We start from the raw sequence: 20,629 nt of genomic DNA, 5'->3' as shown, positions 1-20,629 counted from the left end.
TGGACAGCATTAGACTCAAGTACAATCTTTAACAAAAAATCAGAGCAAACCTAATTGACTTGCTTAGATAAGCAAGTCACGGCAGCTAGAGTTTTAACTTTCCTCCACTTTGCTCTTAGCCATTAATGAGTAGCAAAAAAACATTTTATCTTCAGTTCCTAGAAGTATCAACCAGTAAATACTGCCCAGGACAGCTGGAATTAGCAATTACTGTATAATTTTCCAAAGAAATCCTATTTAAGTCTCAGACTACGAAAGTTGCTTGCTGTCTTTACATTTTTAATTCCCCTGGCACATCTGCATCATCAGGCAAAATAATGGCTGGAGTAGTACTGTTGATACTGATACTTCTAGGAGCCATCAGTGGGAGTTCCCAAGCTTCTGGATTTTCCAAATGATGGGACTTCCTAAACTGAAAGTCAGGGCACTGGGCAACAAGTAAGGCCAGCAGAAAATTAAAATGTGCTTTAAGAAAACTTGGACATTTCTAATGAGGTTATGGCCACAAAACACATCTATTTTTCAAATTCTTTAAGCTTCTATAAAATCTCTTTTTTTGCTGTGTGTCCTTTCTTGTTTTTTTACTTCTTTCTTCAAGCAATCTTAGCATCTACCAGTTTTTCTTTTGAAAAGTATTTTTTGTGTTGTCTGTAAAAGCAAAATGTAAGGCATATTCATTTTAATCCCTATCATAGATCATCTTCTTTCTGATCTCCCTCCTCAAAATAATAATCAAAATTATTTTGGAGGTATTTTAGAAAAGGTGTACCTTTCTATTTCAGAATTAACAAACTAAAGCTTATAAAAGAAATTTGAATTCAAGGGTTCAGATAAATCAAGACTATGATCCCTTTTTCTGAAAAGGAAAAAGACAGATCACTGGTAGGCTTAGAGTTAAAGCTCCCAGGTCTGCCTAGTGGTATTTTCCACCGCAAGACCCTGCAATTTAATAGGAGGTCAAGCAATCAGACCTGTTCTTTGACTGGGACAGCAAATATTTACAACTCTTCAAACAGTAAGCTATTAGCCAGAATTGGAAAGACATTTCTTTGTACTTATCTCAGTAGTCACTTTAAAAAATGCATTTTAGGAGAATTCCCTTCTCTATATAGAAATTAACAGCATGACAAAGATATGTAATTTCAAAATATGGAAAAATACCATATTTGTAAAAACACAGATTGGTAATAAAATGTCCCTTTTTTATTATAACTGGACACATTTTCAGCCTTTTTCTCACCAACTCAAACCCCACCCTCAGCTGGCAAACTTTTCTTCCTGTTTTATTATTTTAGCAAGTGATCCTTCTTAATTACCTCTACCTTAGTCTTGCTAAAGCATTAGCAACTGGGGGAATAAAAACACACCAAAAGAAAATTAACTTCATAAGGTACCTGGCCAAAGATATTATCTCAGTATTTAGGAATCTCACATTCCAGGCCAAATTTCTTAGTAGACATTTACAACTATGTTGAAAAAAATTAGAAATGAATTTTGAAGGTAATAAAAAATGAGTATAAAAAATATTTCAAAGAAGACATTTTAAGAAAACAGTCTCCTAGAAGAGACTGATGAAAAATACATTAGAGCTGTTAAAATATGGACTGGCACAAAGAGAAGGGAAATTTTTGAAAGACAACCAAGAATCAGTAAAATAAATACCCCAATTTGTAAAAGCTAACAAAAAAAGAGGAGCTATTTTTGTGCAACTGTAGTCAAGGAGCAGGTAGCGCCTGTCTCCAATCATTTCTTTCCCAGCTCACGGAATACTGAATTCACCTGCAGAAAGAGCACCGTGCAGTGACTAAGGAGCATGCACTCTGCAGCTGGAATGCCTGGGCCTTCCTGGTTTTGCCACTCACTGGCAGCGTCACCTTGGATATGTAATTTAACCTCTCTATGCCTCTATTTCTTCATCTGGAAAATACAGACAATAAAGATACCCACCTTATAGTATTGTGGTGAGGATAAAACAAGTTCTGTAAAGTGTTTAGACTCTACCTGGCATAAAGTGAGTGCTATGACATACTGGCTAAGGCTAACCTTCCATTCTGAAGTCCTTACAATGTCATAGACCCAACTTTGGCCTGTTGGCAAGCTCCATCCAACTGATCTGCTTTTCACACATGCCTCCCACCTTTGTCTTCAGTGGCTCCCCACTACCCGCAGCATTCAGCCAGAGCCCCCACATGATGATCTTCTCCAATGTGAGTTCCAACCTTTCCAACATGAATCACCCTCCCCGCAAAAAAACCAACTGAAACAGATCGATTGAGCCACTGGCCCCTAGGTGAAGTCATGGTGACCCCATTCCCACATTCCTTCTAACTGAATCCAAACTATCATCACCAAAATCCTGAGCCCCTCTCTCTAAGAATCATCTCAATTATTCCCCTTTTCTTTTCATTTCTATTTGACTATCTGTCTTATAAGACTCATCAGCACTTACGGAAATAAGTGATTAGCTTTGTATGTATCTTCACTCTCCCCAGAACTATTAAATGTTTGGGGACATGGATGACATACTAAATACTTCTTTCAGTCTTTCTCAATGATATGCCAATATTAGGGACTCAAATGAAATTCTCTGAATTATGAAGAGACTTAATCTTACCTGAACTGTTACAACTCCTGCTCCTTGGCACTTCTTGCCACTACTGCCTCTACACTCCAAATGTAGTGTGGTCTGTTCTTCTCGATTAACATACTGCTTGGGCATTGTGTCCAACAGCTCACTGTCCAGCACAACCTGCTGAGATTCCCGAAGAGCTGCAGTTCTGAAAAACATCATCAGTAGGTTAGGAAAAAAAAAAAAAAGTCTTAGGAAAGGTTTTATGATAAGTGATAAAGGCTTCCAGTCACTCCCAGCCTGCATTAGAGAACTATACGGCACAAGAATTCCATAGTAACAAAAAACCAAAGGTGTGTGTGCCAAGACTTACCCAAACCCTCTCCCTGGCAGTCAGAGAGTTAAAAAAGGAAGGAAAAGTAAGACAACTTTTTAGCCAGAAACAAAGTTCCATTTAGAATCTGTGTTATATCAACAATGTTTTTTTAAATGAACCCTTAAATGCAGAAGAACAAATGAGAATTCCATCCTGATTTAATCATCCTAAAGGTGTACCTTATTTGTAAGTACCAGTGACTTCTTAGATATTAGCAACTCAAACTGAGATGTGGAAGACATGAAAAGCTAGTTGTTTACATGGGTGTCAACACTGCTTTAACTGTATTGATTATTACGGTGATGTGCAGGCGACCTGTGTGTTGCGTGTGCAAACAACACACATACGATACATGACTAAACCAAAGACAACCAAGGGATAAAGGGCCAATAATTGATTCCCATGGGCTTTGCAAAGATAAACTCTTTCACTTTATAAATAAAACAGACTCTACACGCACTCATCCTCACAGGATCACAAGCTACAATCAAAACCTTATACAGTGGATCATCCTGTATCCACCATGAACTCAAAACACTAAAATGACTTTCCCACACTTCGATCAAGCATCTGTGTCAATTTTTAAAAGAATATGGAGGGTTAGAGAGCAAAGCAGTGACAAAAGAGAGTAAATCTCATTTCATTCCCTTTTAACACCATCTTTCCAGTATCAGAAGATTTCCTCAGGAAAAGCATAAGAAAAGGATTTAACTGGCACTGCTGACATTCGGAAATGCCACAAGAAACTGTACAATTTATATAGTCCATGAAAGCACCACACAATTTCCACGTGAAATTAAAAGACTTGTCACAACTTGGTTAACTAAGGTAACCATCTTAGCCAGTCTGGTCAAATTACCCTGGTGGTGAGAAGGCTAATGAAGGAGCTCTTCTAGGTGCTGCGCATCAGGCTGTCAAAGCAACAAGCACAGAAGCATGATCCTGGAGGGCTTGTGGTCTTACCTGGCCTGCTGCCGCAGCAGATTCAGGTCTGTGCGTACCAGCTGGATGGCATCCTTCTGACTCAGGATCGAGGCTGAGGAAATAACTGGCACAGGAGGCCTCATTGGCTGCAGAACAAGGGGAGGTTGGGGGTCCTCGTGCTTCCGCAGGTTACTTAAAACCCTTTCTTTAGCTGAAAAAAAAATTAAGTCATATTTACTGAATAACGGCTACTACTAGGTCACTAGGTCATAATGTACTACAAAACTAATCTGTTACCTTCATAAAGAATGTTAGAGATCTGAAGAATAATTTTTTTTTTTTTTTTTTTTTCCTGTACACGGGCCTCTCACTGTTGTGGCCTCTCCCGTTGCGGAGCACAGGCTCCGGACGCGCAGGCTCAGCAGCCATGGCTCACGGGCCCAGCCGCTCCGCGGCATGTGGGATCTTCCCGGACCGGGGCACGAACCCGTGTCCCCTGCATCGGTAGGCGGACTCTCAACCACTGCGCCACCAGGGAAGCCCAAGAATAGTTTTTTAAATCATCAGAGGCCTAAATGAATAAAATTATCTTTTGTTCCTTGAAAGTTTTGAGGGATCACCCACCAGCCTAATTAATACTCTACCAGGAGCTGGGAGCTCAGGAGCATGTGATATGATTAAATGGAATTCCTATCCTCAAAAAGTCTTGATGATAGTTAAAGACCTACTGCTCACAATCTTAAATTATCACCGTAGACAGCTTTGCATAACATGCTAAGGTGTTTGGACTTGACACTAGTGTAAAAGGGATCTAGTGAATAACTCTAAGCAAGCTTTAGAAAGACAGTAGCTATCATCTGGACAGTGGACTGGGGAAATGGGGCAGGCAGCCCAGTTAAGAGTTTAATGCAATCATCCGAATAAACTTCATAGGAATAGGAGAAAGAGGAATGGGCATTATGGAATGAAGCTGAGTGGAAAGTCCTACATTAGGCCAAGGTTTGAACAGGAAGGTGGAGAGTAGTAGAGTTAAAATGAATGAAGACATGGGCATGAACTCCTACAGAACTTACATTTATGTAGTCATACAGTCATTCATTCATTCATTTGTTCATTCACTCAAAAACTGATTTACGAGTCCAAATAAGAAATCATGTACCATATAAGAAAAATAAAGGTAAAAAACGGTAAATCTGTACCATGCAACTTTGCGCTAGACTTCACATGATCTCATACTGGTCAATCCAACTTAAATGTTTATATTTCTACACTTAGTACACAGATGAATACACAGTAGGTGTCCAATAAATTCCTATCTTCCCTTCCTTTCTTTTCACTACACTATCTACATACCACACAGCTCATAGGGACTGAAGAACATGAAGAAAAATGCTGCCATGTAAGATAACAGAGGTCGGGAGAGGTCAAGGGAATTTCAAGTCAGTAAGTCAACAAAGTACTTAAGGGACTACTCTGAATTTCCGATTTCATTCCAGATATAGCATTCAATTTTCTATTCTTGTTAAGAAAAATTAAAGAAAATTTAATAGCCATGACTTTACTTGGCATAAGAAAACTTGTATTGTTTGTAATCCAAACAGATGGAATTTAACATTCCAAACAGGTCAAGTCCAGGACCATCCCTGATAGCTGGGGTTTTTCCACTAGAACTACCACTCTATGCACAGAATGTAACAAAGCTGGATATTCACCATGGGGTAAGACTCCTGACTATGTTCAAGTTTCTTTCAAGCAACATTAGGTCATGACTCTAAAGGAAAATGGGGGTAGGGGAGGTGGGGAGGGTCTTTTTCTAACCCAATATAACTTATTATGAAAGAAAAATCAAGGGTGGTACTTTAAATACAAAACAAAAGGGAGAAAAAAACTTAATTCAGAGCATATTTAACTATAATCACAACTCTGGACCACAACTGACAAGAAGTTACAAAGTCAACAAATTTAAGAAAAAGAAGTTGGTGTCATAAGTATACAATAACCTATGAAGAGCTACTGAAATTTTTCCTACAATCACAATCACAAGTTCCATTGTTTGATATAATCATCATCTAACCTGCTCTCATCTGAGAAAAACCTGAAACTAATTATTTAAAAATCTAGGCTTTAATTTTATTTAGAACTGCAACCTGTACTGATAGCCAGAAACAAGACAAGTGATGAAGAGCAGGGTCTCTGAAGCCTGCTCTTCAAAGCCCCAGCTTTGTGACTTCAGAAAGTTACCTAACCACCATACACTTCAGGTTCCTTATCTGCTCAATGCAAACCCCAAATAATTAAATTCTAGCTTCTACTTTACATGTTATAAGTCAATTAAAATGTCTTTTTAAAGCATCATGGAGAAAATGAACCACAAACTACCTAATCACTTTCCCAATACCAATTTACAGGAAATACAGGGGACAGAAAAACATATAAAACTATACCACAAAGGTATAATTAGCAACAACCAGACCGTGGGGAAACTCCATGGCAAGAGTCATGCCTCAATGTGGGCCAATGAGATTGTAACTGGAAAGTCTATGAGCAGCTCCTTGAAAGAGTCCTTAAAAGAGGGAGACTTCCCGACCCGCTGAATGGAATGCAAATGTGACAGCTTAAGCTTAAACAGCCATGTTGAACCTTAAGTGGATGTCAGATGTGAACACAGTGAGACAGCAAGATAGGAAGAGCACGGGTCCTTGAAGGCTTTCAGGCCATAAAGCTACTGCTCTGAACTGCCTGCCTCCAGACTTCTTTTACATGGAAAAAAAATCCCTATCTTATTTAAGTCCTCACTGTTTTTGGAATTTCTCTCATTCAAAGCATAACCTAACCTCAAGTGGTTAACAAGTTAACAATGAACTCCTAAAAAAGCAATTCTCACTGAGAGGTACACTTTGTGAACCTTAACCCTCAATGGCTCTGATTCACTCACTCACCCATTCATTCACTCATTCAATCACTCACTCATTCATTCAAAGGGTCTGATGCTCACTCACACAACTCACCCAACAAAGGATCAGTGAAGTCCAGCGGCACTGACGAACTGCAGGGTGTAGAATGGGACTCAAGCTTGGCCTGCATCCACAGACTAATGGTTTCCTGAAACTCATAATGTATGCGCTCCATGTTCAAATACTCCATCCACAGGTCCTAAAATGGAACCACAGGACTTTAACTTTCAGAGATGAATCACATATTCACATATAAAACTGTACATTTAACTTTAAAGTGAACCCACAAGTTTCAACATGAGGTGGTCCACTCCAAGTTCTCCAAGCATTAGGGTAAATCACATTTAAAATGGACACTCTAGGGAATTCCCTAGCACTACAGTGGTTAGGACTTGGCACTTGAACTGCCTAGGGCCCGGGTTGAATCCCTGGTCAGGGAACTAAGATCCTGCAAGCCACATGGTGCCGCCAAATAAATAAATTAAAAAATAAAATGTCCAACAACCTTAGGAATCTCAAAACTTTTTGACTGTGTACCATGACTGGAAAAAATTAATGCAACAGCCTCACTAAATGTATATTTATAAATTACATACATATACTACTGAACTAATATAAGACACAGGTTAAAAAAACAAAAACAAATTTTAAAGAGGTAAGAAATAAATACATTGAAAATAATTGGATCTGGATTATATCAAGCCCTAGGTCCCAATACCAACTTACAGGAAATACAGGGGACAGAAAAACATATTAAACTACACCAGAAAGATATAATCAGCAAAATCCAAACTGTGGGGAAGCTCTATGGACAAACTATCCAGTTTCTTCAACCAATAAATCGCAATTTTTTAAAAAGGATAAGGGGAGGACCTATAGATTTAAGCAGATTAATAAGAACTATCAACCAATTACAAAATGCAGACTCTGATTCAAACAAACTATAAAAGTAAATAAAAACAAAACTTTTATGACATTTGTAAGAGCACAGGAAATTTGAACACTGTCTAGATATTTAAGAAATTACTTTTAATATATTTCAGGTGTAAATGCTCTTGGGTTTTTTTTTTTTAATAAATTTGTTTATTTATTTATTTTTGGCTGTGCTGGGTCTTCGTTGCTGCGCGCGGGCTTTCTCTAGTTGCAGTGAGTGGGGGCTACTCTTCGTTGCAGTGCGTGGGCTTCCCATTGTCGTGGCTTCTCTTGTTGTGGAGCACGGGCTCTAGGCGCTCAGGCTTCAGTAGTTGTGGTACGTGGGCTCAGTAGTTGTGGCTTGCGGGCTCTAGAGCTCAGGCTCAGTAGTTGTGGCGCATGGGCTTAGTTGCTCCGCGGCATGTGGGATCTTCCCTGGCCAGGGCTTGAACCTGTGTCCCTTGCACTGGCAGGCAGATTCTTAACCACTGTGCCACCAGGGAAGCCCTGTTATTTTTTTTTAATCTTTGTCTTTTAAAATATGTATCAAATGCCCTCTAGGATTAGCTCCAACATGGTGGTGGGATTGGACTGGCTATAGGTGAAACTAGATACACGATACATACAGGCAGAGGGAGAAGGGCATGTCTATTATACTATTCTATTTTTCTGTATGATTGAATTTTTCATTATAAAAGGTAAAATAAATAATAGATATGATTGACCAAAAAAAATAGAAACAGAAATTCCAGTATTTTCCTCCCACTCTCCAGTGAGCTGTCTTGCATATTTTGCGTATTTGTCTTGCATAAAATATATGTCTGGCATATATTTCACTCTGGTGATGACTACATATTAAAATGGTGGACTGCCATTAGTAAAAAAGAAAGTCAACTATCAATGAACACCAAAAACTACTTCAAATAGTAATAGCTGATGAGCAGATATGGACTGTGGTTTTGTGGATGATGTTTTTTTATTTTTTTCTGATTTTGAGTGTTCTAAAGGATACCTATAAATGTAAAAATGTTTCAGGCTTCTCAATTAGCACAATTCCATGAAGTCCTAAATCGTTATTTCCAAACCAATCATGGCACAAGGCATTCCAGACTCAGAGAAGGAACTCCAAAGTCATCCTGATCACCAGCCTGGATCTTGGATGCACCAAACTGTTTGAGGTGCTGTACCAGATGCTCTTACTGTGTATACACATCTCCTTTAATTGGGGTCTGGATGTCACTTTCTCCACCTCTGTGCTAAAGTACTATTGACAGAGGCTAACAATTAGAAAAGAATACTGAGAATTAACAATGGGTAAGCAGAGATGTTTCAGAAACCACTAAAAGACAGAACACCTCTGAATCTGAATTACTGATTCAAAATATTAGCTATAAAATTAAATGGCCAGCAGAAACTAACACATTTTAAAACTATACTCCACTAAAACAAAATTTTAATAAATAAATAAAAATTTTTTAAAAATCAAATGGCAAGCAAAGACTTTTAAAAAAAAGAAAGCAATTAACCGTGTAGATTCTGGGGAACCAAGATAAATATCAAAGAACCAAGAAAGCTATGATTAATTTTTTAAAACACTGACCAAGTACCTACTACATGCAAATTCTCAGATAAGGCTTTGGGTTGTGGAGTATAAAGAAGAGATGAGGGCTTCCCTGGTGGCGCAGTGGTTGAGAGTCCGCCTGCCAATGCAGGGGACACGGGTTCGTGCCCCGGTCCAGGAGGATCCCACATGCCGTGGAGCGGCTGAGCCCGTGAGCCATGGCCGCCGAGCCTGCGCGTCCGGAGCCTGTGCTCCGCAACGGGAGAGGCCACAGCAGTGAGAGGCCCGCGTACCACAAAAAAAAAAAAAAAAGAAGAGATGAGTATGGACCTGCACTCAAAAGATTTCAGGACACCATGATCATTTGTGTATTCTTCCTATTTCTCTGGCCCTGTATTCTCAGCCTTATTTCTCTGTGCCTTTCAATGTTACTTCTCAGAGTTCCATTTTCAGTCCTCTTCTTAATCCAAATACTCTATTACCATTACACCCACATTTTCCTACACTACCCCATTCCTGAACTCTAGACCTGTATATCCCCTCCCCACCAACTCTTTAATAAGAGCTCTCCCTGAAGCCCCTCAGGCACTTCCTCTTCCAGTACTGTAAACAGCAGCTGCCCAAGCTATGAATTTGGAAGTCCTTGTACTATCTAACCTGCCCTAAAACTGTATCAATCCTAATCTAAAAATCCTATTGATTCTACTAATTCTTCTTCAATATTTATATATTTTTTATGATAAGAACAGGCTAATTTATTTATTTAACATCTTTATTGGAGTATAATTGCTTTACAATGGTGTGTTAGTTTCTGCTCTATAACAAAGTGAATCAGCTATACACATACACACGTTCCCATATATCTTCCCTCTTGCGTCTCCCACCCTCCCACCCCTCTAGGTGGTCACAAACCACCGAGCTGATCTCCCTGTGCTGTGCAGCTGCTTCCCACTAGCTATCTATTTTATGTTTGGTAGTGTATATATGTCCATGCCACTCTCTCACTTCGTCACAGCTTACCCTTCCCCCTCCCCATATCCTCAAGTCCATTCTCTAGTGGGTCTGTGTCTTTATTGCTGTCTTACCCCTAGGTTCTTCATGGACCTTTTTTTTTTCCTCAGATTCCATATTTTTCTCTTTCTGACTTACTTCACTCTGTATGACAGACTCTAGGTCCATCCACCTCACTACAAATAACTCAATTTCATTTCTTTTTATGGCTGAGTAATATTGCATTGTATATTTGTGCCACATCTTCTTTATCCATTCAGCCAATGATGGACACTTAGGTTGCTTCCATCTCCTAGAGCTGCAATGAACATTTTGGTACATGACTCTTTTTGAATTATGGTTTTCTCAGGGTATATGCCCAGTAGTAGAATTGCTCGGTCATATGGTAGTTCTATTTGTAGTTTTTTAAGGAACCTCCATACTGTTCTCCATAGTGGCTGTATCAATTTACATTCCCACCAACAGTGCAAATGGGTTACCTTTTCTCCACATCCTCTCCAGCATTTATTGTTTCTAGATTTTTTGATGATGGCCATTCTGACTGGTGTGAGATGATATCTCATTGTAGTTTTGATTTGCATTTCTCTAATGATTAATGATGTTGAGCATTCTTTCATGTGTTTGTTGGCATCTGTATATCTTCTTTGGAGAAATGTCTGTTTAGGTCTTCTGCCCATTTTTGGATTGGGTTGTCTTTTTTTTATTGAGCTGCTTGTAAATCTTGGAGATTAAACCTTTGTCAGTTGCTTCATTTGCAAATATCTTCTCCCATTCTGAGGGTTGCCTTTTGGTCTTGTTTATGGTTTCCTTTGCTGTGCAAAAGCTTTGAAGTTTCATTAGGTCCCATTTGTTTATTTTTGTTTTTATTTCCATTTCTCTAGGAGGTGGTCAAAAAGGATCTTGCTGTGATTCATGTCATAGAGTGTTCTATGTTTTCCTCTAAGAGCTTGATAGTGTCTGGCCTTACATTTAGGTCTTTAATCCATTTTGAGTTTCTTTTTGTGTATGGTGTTAGGGAGTGTTCTAATTTCATACTTTTACAGGTACCTGGTCCAATTTTCCCAGCACCACTTATTGAAGAGGCTGTCTTTTCTCCACTGTATATTCTTTCCTCTTTTATGAAAGATAAGGTGACCATATATGAGTGGGTTTATCTCTGGGCTTTCTATCCTGTTCCATTGATCTATATTTCTGTATTTGTGCCAGAACCATACACAAATCAATCAACGTAATACACCATATTAACAAATTGAAGGAGAAAAACCATACGATCATCTCAATAGATGCAGAGAAAGCTTTCGACAAAATTCAACACCCATGTATGATAAAAACCCTGCAGAAAGTAGGCATAGAGGGAACTTTCCTCAACATAATAAAGGCCATATATGACAAACCCACAGCCAACATCGTCCTCAATGGTGAAAAACTGAAACCATTTCTACTAAGATCAGAAACAAGACAAGGTTGCCCACTCTCACCACTCTTATTCAACATAGTTTTGGAAGTTTTAGCCACAGCAATCAGAGAAGAAAAAGAAATAAAAGGAATCCAAATTGGAAAAGAAGAAGTAAAGCTGTCACTGTTTGCAGATGACATGATACTATACATAGAAAATCCTAAAGATGCTACCAGAAAACTACTAGAGCTAATCAATGAATTTGGTAAAGTAGCAGGATACAAAATTAATGCACAGAAATCTCTGGCATTCCTATACACTAATGATGAAAAATCTGAAAGTGAAATTAAGGAAACACTCTCATTTACCACTGCAACAAAAAGAATAAAATATCTAGGAATGAACCTACCTAAGGAGACAAAAGACCTGTATGCAGAAAATTATAAGACACTGATGAAAGAAATTAAAGATGATACAAATAGATGGAGAGATATACCATATTCTTGGATTGGAAGAATCAACATTGTGAAAATGACTCTACTACCCAAAGCAATCTACACATTCAATGCAATCCCTATCAAACTACCAGTGGCATTTTTCACAGAACTAGAACAAAAAATTTCACAATTTGTATGGAAACACAAAAGACCCCAAATAGCCAAAGCAGTCTTGAGAAAGAAAAACAGAGCTGGAGGAATCAGGCTCCCTGGCTTCAGACTATACTACAAAGCTACAGTAATCAAGACAGTATGGTACTGGTACAAAAACAGAAATATAGATCAGTGGAACAGGATAGAAAGTTCAATATATTTTTAATTCATCCATTTATTTAACTACTCCTGCTATTTCAATAGCTCTTCAAACAAAGACTTTGGAAAAAGACGTCCTGCTGGTAACATCCTCTCTGCCACTCCACATCACCATATCTTCCTTTCAACCTGAGAACTCCCATTTGTCCTTCAGGGCTCAGTTCAAAGGTCACACTCCAGCCTCAGTCTGAATCAGGTGCCATTTGTGCATGTTTCCACAGCACCCTGTGCATTCCACCCCCACAGTCTTCATCACTAGATGCAATAATTATTTATTCCCCCATTTGACAGTAAGCACCTTAAAGGCAGAGACTGCATCAAGTTTCTTTTCATCTTTGGTATTAGATGCCTGACACCTTAAAGGCATTAAATAGATACTCACAGAAGGAAGGGAAGGAAAGAAGAAAGAAGAAAAGAGAGGAAGGAAAGACAAAGAACACAGAAGAAACTGAAAGACACCTACTAGAGATGAAATAGTATATACAGTGTTGAAGCAACTAGGTTTAAAGACCCAAATTGAAGTCTCTCAAATCTTAAGAGGATCCTAAATCCCATCCAATGTTGGAGGTCAATGCCCAGTAGAGTTCAGCCCCTAGAAAAAAAAAACTGGAACAGGAGAGATATGCCTACACACACACACACACACACACACACACACACACACACACACACTCACACAAATGATAGCTACAGAAGCTTAGAGAAAACTCAGAAGTTTTGGCCTAAGAAAGACCACAGACATATTTGCTTGGGTACCAGGGAGAGAACAAATTAGGATATGTGAAGACTAGAATTGAGTATCTCCATAAGGGCAACCAAAACTGCGATAGCTACAAGTAAGACATCTCCAAAGGCAAACGAAGGTGAACTCCCTATCTCCATGCTACTAACTTTCTATACAACGTATGAATCTTAACAATCTTAACAAATTCTTACACAGTTTTATGGGAGTAGAGATGACTGCTTAAAAGTGTTCAGCTGATGATGATTTAAAACAAGGAAGAATACAGTCAGAGAAAGGCTGTGTTTACGAGGCTGTAGAAGGTCCCAGAATGAGCTTCAAGCCTTCAGGTGAGGCCATAGTGGGGTCAGAGATTCAAAAGGAAACACTCCTACAAAAAAATCACTTATCTATTGACAAAACCACAAAAACAATGACCATCCCAGTGACCCAATTTCCGTATCAACAAGTGGTTTTACCATTAGGTTATAAAAGTGACCAATTCAAATTATAGTTAGATATGCTAAGAGAGACATTGCCATAGTTTTACCTGCTGATTCTGCATCACTTTTGCTAGCCTGTGAATATCATAATGCTTTGGCAGAGAAGGGATATACGTATCTCCTTTTTGAAAATTCTCATCTTCTAGCCATAATATATATACATTGAAAAGCCTAAAAGAAAAAACAATAATTACATAAAATACAAAAAGATGTGCAGGCAAATGAAGTTTCTTACACCTCTAGGAGCACTGGCACTAAAAGATAATAGTTCGGAAGCACATAACACAGAAAATATTTCCAACCACCACACTCCCAAGAAGGGCCAGTAAGGGAGAAAGGTCACAAATCATTTAAATACGATGCCAGCTAAAACAAAAGGTGTGAAGAAAGGGCTCTGTGAACTCTATTACTAAAGAGGGTTAAATACAGTACACAGAAAAAAATAACTGGAGAAGGTGACTTTAACACAGACCAAGAATCTGATTTTCAAGCTTTTCTTTCCTGGACAATCAGTCACAGTGAGTCTTGGTACTTGGAAAAGTTTAGATAACATTCAAATAAACACCTTTTCTGTCTTTCAGAAAAAACATTAAAAGCCATTTTAAACTTATGCATTGCAAGAACCTGCCAGTTTTAGGCTCAATGACAATCCCCTGCCTCAAGGAATCACAACTAGAACCCACAGCATGTATGCACCCTGTTCCCTTGAAGAAGGAACAGAAGAAAGCTAAAAACAGGGGAAAAAATTCTCTATTTTCCAGTAAAAACTTTTTTAAAAATGTAATGATGCTTCCTTTGTTTTTATTTTGTTTTGTTTTTACAAGGAAGACAGTCCATTTCGCTCATATCACTGGTATTTTAAGCAGTTGTTTGCAGCAACACGTACCAGAGTAGTCTACAGCACACAAATTACAAACAAAGTACCAGGTGGGGACCAGGAGGTGTGGCTGGGCTTTACTCACTAAAGTGGAAAAATACCGCCTTTACCCTAGCAGCAGTCTATGTAGGAAGAGACCCAGGGACAGAGCTTTGAGGCTCTTAAACAGGAGAGGCTGGGACGGAGCTCTCTCCCAGCTTGACTCAGTTATATGTCTACTTCACAACATGCCAAAGGAGGGCAAAAGGGAACATCAAAGGCTTTCTTAGCTGATCTAAATGTTCAAAGATAAAGCCTTCCCAATGGTTAAAGCCCAGCTAAAAATACATTTTCCTTCAAGCAAGGAAGAGACAGGGAGAAATCATTCTGAGGCTGAGAGAAGCCCTAAGGCTTTGAGGTCAATCAAGCCTGAAGCCTGAGGGCTGGATCGAAACACTGGGTTTCCTCACCGAGACATTTGTATTCACTTTGTATTCAGAGTTCGTTATTAAGAGCCGTTTTTATTAAGTCTTATTTATAAGACTAATATCTTGTTTACATCAAGCTTACAAATAAAAGGTCAAAGAACAGTGTGAAGGGGACACACACTTACCTCAGAGTTCTGAACCTTTTAGGGGATACAAATATTAAGCCTATTTTTAGAAGCAGTTTTGGAAGATTATGAACCCACCACACCCCAGGTGGATCCCACAATCCCCTAGAGGGCCTATGAATCTCACTTAAAGAACCCTGCCTGGGTCATTTATTTCTTTTAGGGAAATAAATAAATCCTACAGGCTTTACTAGTTGTTAACCTACTATTATCACTTCTTTTGGTTTGTTTCTGTTATTAAATAAAGAAATAGAAGAGGTCACCAGCCCTCCGGTTTAAGAGCTTTCACTCAGATTCCAGGCACTTCACAGAGGTACATCCAAACTGCTGATTCACTCTCGTAAGAAACACAAAAGAGAAACATTACAAGATGCAAACCTATAGTCAAAACCACCTTCCATATTCAATCTAGCAGGTTAAGAGAATAACATCTAGCAGCTGTAACACAAATCAAAGAGCCGGCACAAGTACCTGTGCTGCAAACAACATAAATGGCTAAATAGCCATGCCTCACCTCACGAGCTCCTTGTGCAGTTCTGGTGAAGTCAGGTAAGCAGGGGTGCCAGCCTGGGTCGCTGGCAGCCCTTCACTGCCCTCTGCTGGAACTCGGAGGGCCTTGCTCGCAGCATGGTGGAAGTCAGCCACCTCAGTCAGACGCCTCTTCATTTCTTTCAGTAAACTGATATGAGCAGGGCTTTGGAAAAACCTTCTTCCAATACAACCATCTATGGGTAGCCTTAAAAAATGCAAGCACAGATCACAACAGGATCAACACAAGATGCTCTTTCTATGTGACACTAAATTACAGTCTGCTAAGTCAGTTTATTAAATTAATACATACTATCTCTACCTCAATGGTTATAATGAGGCTCCAACAAGATGGCGTATATAAAAGCAGTTTTTAAAAGAACGAAATGCTATGCAAACTCAAGACACTGTCACCACTTAGAGGTACAGAAGAGATTAAAGATAGTCTCTTTTCTCAAAGAACTTGGAATCTGGTAGAAAACAGAAGTGATGAAGAATCAACATCCATATGTTTCAAAGGGGTGAGTTAAGGGAGTGCAGATGAACTAGAAACAGAGCTGGGGCCAGACAGCGATGGTCAGTGACAGTGAGCAGCCACAGGTGGCCAGAGCCCTTCACATCCAGTGGAAACGCTGGCCTCCCCCAAGACACTGCCTGGCCTTTGTCCACAGCTGCACTACCCATCACCAGTCCCCTCGAACAAGCTCCACCATGGCCACACAAGGAGCCTCAGCTTGGGACGGTCTCTCCCTCTGCAGCTCCAGAAGCTCTCTGCTTAACCTTGCAGGGTCCCAGGGTGTTGTCTTCACCAAACTAGGTATGAGGGGTGGTAAAGAGAGAGCGGCCACAAGATACCCTGAACTCAGAAAAGGTCTAGTCTAATAGACGTGAAACAGGAAAGGAGGGAGGCTCCTAGCCAGAAAAAGACTCTAACTCCCATGCCACAGTGTGAGAACACAGAGCTGCAGAGCAATGCAAAGGCGGGAACTGATTCACAGAAACTTACTACTACTCTGGGTACCATACCCATATTGCGGTCCTGGGCGGTGAAGATACAGGAGGAAGAACTTCTGCCAAATGAGTGGAAGAAGAGGATGGTCAGAAGGCGTGACGAGAGCCTGGTGGGCCCAGCGATAAATGAGCAGCCTCTGGAGGGACGGGACGATGGGGAGTTTCAGCTGAGCCTGGGCTTTCTACAAAAGAGGCAGGCTTTGAGCAACCATGTAATGACCACAACTGCAAACAGTCACTTCCTAAGTGATTCAAATGAAATGCTGAACGTGGTGTTTTCGATTCAGTAAGAAAAAACAAAAGTCATATAAACCTTACGTCTCCAACCCGCTAGCTAACACTTTAACCTTAGTAGCAAGACATGTAGGGCAGCTTTTTTTCAAGAATTTCACAGACCCCAGAATTGGACTGGGTCTTAAACACCACCTAGTCAATCTCATTTCCATGCCTTTCCATTCCTTTGCATGTAAAACACTACAGGGCAAGAATAATATAAAAGCCAAAGTAAATTTTATCAACCTCTTGAAAATAGAGATTTTTTTTTTTTTTCTGGCCACGCCGCATGACATGTGGGATCTCAGTTCCCCGAACCAGGGGTCGGACCTGCACTCCCTGCATTGGAAGTGCAGAATCTTAACCACTGAACCACCAGGAAAGTCCCAAAAATTTAGATTTTAAATGGACGTTCAAGAATGATAAATCCCTTGACAGGCTCTGAAATCCAAAAGCAAAGTCTATACTATAGGACCTGAAAATAGAAGGTCTTTAATTCTAAAGCCTCATTCCAGTCTTTCTCACACTTTAGCTAGCCTAAGGATCAGCTAGGGAGTTTTTCAAAATAAATTCTTGGTCCCACTCCAGACTCAGAATCCCAGAGATTGGGTCCAGGAATCCGATTTTTAACAAGCTCTCTAGGGGATTCTGATGCTTTAAAACAAAGGCAATCCCCTTTACACGTGCAATGAACACGGCCTCAAATTATTAGGTTGTGACTCTCAATGTTAAAAGAACCTTGGGAAGGAGGTATACACTTCAACTACACCATGTTAAGCACTAGTTTGGTTGTTGTGCTTTCCAAACATTCACAACAAAAGAAAACAGAGAAGTCCAAAACCTATAGGTGAACCCATCAGCATCCAAGTGTGAACCACCTTCTACCACTCAAATGCAGAACTGCAATTTGCACCTTCAGAGCTTGGTCAGGGGTAGATGCAGAGTTTATCACCAATTCCCCTTCAACAACTCTTCGGAGCTGGGAGTCTTCTTCAAAGATGGATTCCACGTTCAGGACTGTCCATGCAAACCAGACCTACAATAACACCAGGTAAAGATGAGGGGAATGAGCTACTAACTCAGACAGACAAAATACATCCTCACATTCCACAAATAAACATTACAGTTCCGAAAATTAACACATAGTTTTTATACCTATTTCTACTCTTATCACAGATATAAATTTACATGAACTAGGCCATTGAAAACTGTTAAATTACTTTAGAAAGGCTACTTTAGTAAAAGAAGATGTTTGTTTGCTCAACTTTAGTGGGCAGGTTCCGTATGCACGAGGGACAGGAAAGAGGGCCAGACGTGAGCTCTGCCCTTAAGAAGTTTTGCATTCACCAGAGGAGACAAGACTAATATAAGTAACCAAAATGTAAAATGAGAAGTGTGAGTACTGAATCAGGGATCGAGTGCTATGGGAAACCAGAGGAGGTAGGGTGGGATCAGAGAAGGTAAATATACCAGAGAAGACTCTATGCAGAGACTGGAGGGGAAGGCACGCCTGGTAAGAGAATCAGCTAGGCAAAAGATGGAAACTCCAGAGAGGTATGCAGATAACAGCATGGAGTGTCTTTCAGCTGGATCACAAGAGGTATGAGGAAGAGCAGGAGGTAAGTGTGTGATACGAAGTTGAAGGATGTTACTACTAATTTAAGTGATAAAACAGAGACATAATGGGACACACTAAGTCTTGAAAGGTGGTGATAATGATGAAAATAATGCTGTGAATTAATGATAATGAGGATAACTATCACAGCCAACACCTAGCAAACACTGTTCTAAGTGCTTTACATGTAGGTGCAATCATTATTCCCATTTGACTGTTGAGGAAACTGAGGACAAAGAGGTTAGCCAGCTGCCCAAGGCACAGCGCTAGCAAATGGCAGAACCAAGGCTGAACCCCGGGTGGTCTGGCTCCAGTGTCCACTCTTAAACGCTCTGCCCTGCAGCTGGGCAGGCTCTGCAGTCACGCATTTGGAGTCTGATCATGAGCTGTGTGACCCTCAGCTAGCCACTTGACTCCGTAAAACCTCAGTTAACACCCCTGTGAGACAGGAATAGCAACAGCACAACCTCAGCAGCGGGCTACTGTGAGGATTAAACGAAAAAGTATTCTTATGCATAGTAAGTGTTAACAGATGTTAGTTATTTTAGACTATTAGTAATGTAGGTAAGGATGATAACAATATTAAAGTTCAAAAAGATAACACATGGTCCACAGTGGGTTTCCTACCTGAGTGGGTGTGGCTAAGCCCTCCACAAAGGAAGGAGTGATGTTGCCTGCCACGATCCAGCTCACCAAAGAAGAGAGCAGACTCCGGTCACAGTGGTAGCCCAAAGCATTCTACACCAGGGGAGCATGTGGAGCAGAGAGTGGAGGCTTTAAAAAACACAATCAATGAGCTTTTCAAGAATATCAGCAATTACCTTACTACAATGGAAGATTCTGGTAAGACACAGATTTCAATAATTAGTCCACTAGCAGTTACAGTCCAAGGCTCACAGCCAAATGTAATGAGCAGCGTTCCTCCTGGGGTGTCCTTCCTTTGGCTTTATGAGGATCTGCACTTAGCAGACTCGGTTACTGGCTAAGACACTGTTAAGGCAGAGCTTTAAAAAGGCAGTGGCCACAGAGCGGTACTGAGAAGGGTGCATGTGGGGGAACCTCCTTAGGAGACTACTATCTAGCTGATGACTGAAAGACAACTTCTTTAACAGGTTTACCTTATGTTGCTGGTAGAGCAATTTCTGCACACAGTCTTCCTGCATCAGCTGAAAAGCTGTTTTACACAAATGGTCCATGAGGAAGAGGATGGGTTGTTCTCGGTACCAAAGATGTTGGCTTATAAGAGCCTGAACCCAGAACTCCAATACGGCAACCGGGCCCACTTCATTGAGCTGAGTGCTTACAGAGATGTGGGCCTGAGGAGAAAGGGCTCAGGTGACGTGAAAGGTAATAACCAGCCTCCCATTTTTTAAACACTAATAAAATAATAACTACCTCCACTACAAAACCCAGATCTGTTGACCTTCTTGGTCAAAAGCACTGTGCTAAGTGCTTTGAAATGACCAACAGATAGACATGTCAGCACAGGGGTGTTTGATTGGGAAGGCGGGCAAGGGTGTACTTAGGGGCTGACAGGGCCCTGACCTGGATCATGCTGTTGAGAAGCTTCACGTTGTCCCCATGGCTGGCTCCTGTCAGGTGCTGTGCCACCTTGTGGGTGACCTGCTGCGTGACACCCTGAGGGACACCGACGTCCAAGTGTAGGAAGAGGAGGAGGTGTGACAGAAACCTGCCGAGCACATAGGACAACGCACTTTACTTTACCTTCCAATCGGAAGTCAACAGAATTTCCAGTGGCTAATTACTTCTCAGAAACAAAAAATACTGACGTGTCCCATTTTTAAACCAAAGCTCTATTTAGGGATTCTGATAAATCTTCAGGAATTTCAGAAGAATAAAGTTTTCCAGTTTGACGTGGGTTAAATCTACCCATGTAGTGAACAGATCTAAGACACACAAACGTGTGCAAGTTAAAGAGCATTAGAGGGAAAACACCCAACGCACTGCTCTATCCCCTCCCAGTCCCCACTAACCAG

General features: G+C 40.3%; 1 protein-coding gene across 2 annotated transcripts in view; it reads right to left on the bottom strand.

Annotated features, from left to right (window-relative positions):
• The window catches only part of EPG5 (ectopic P-granules 5 autophagy tethering factor), a 125,437-nt gene that overhangs the window by 50,064 nt on the left and 54,744 nt on the right, over positions 1-20,629 (bottom strand). For both annotated transcript variants that reach the window (XM_067014402.1, XM_059041017.2), the window contains exons 18-27: positions 20,178-20,322; positions 19,751-19,948; positions 19,260-19,370; positions 17,931-18,053; positions 16,760-16,926; positions 15,720-15,941; positions 13,784-13,907; positions 6,878-7,022; positions 3,909-4,080; positions 2,615-2,777 (exon numbers count right to left, since the gene is read on the bottom strand). In XM_067014402.1, coding sequence (XP_066870503.1) covers positions 2,615-2,777; positions 3,909-4,080; positions 6,878-7,022; positions 13,784-13,907; positions 15,720-15,941; positions 16,760-16,926; positions 17,931-18,053; positions 19,260-19,370; positions 19,751-19,948; positions 20,178-20,322 — 1,570 coding nt within the window. The remainder of the gene's footprint in view (positions 1-2,614; positions 2,778-3,908; positions 4,081-6,877; positions 7,023-13,783; positions 13,908-15,719; positions 15,942-16,759; positions 16,927-17,930; positions 18,054-19,259; positions 19,371-19,750; positions 19,949-20,177; positions 20,323-20,629) is intronic.

The sequence above is a fragment of the Kogia breviceps genome, chromosome 15 (assembly GCF_026419965.1).
Source record: "Kogia breviceps isolate mKogBre1 chromosome 15, mKogBre1 haplotype 1, whole genome shotgun sequence".
In the NCBI taxonomy this organism is placed as follows: Eukaryota; Metazoa; Chordata; class Mammalia; order Artiodactyla; family Physeteridae; genus Kogia; species Kogia breviceps.
This window is presented reverse-complemented; position numbering and strand designations above follow the sequence as displayed.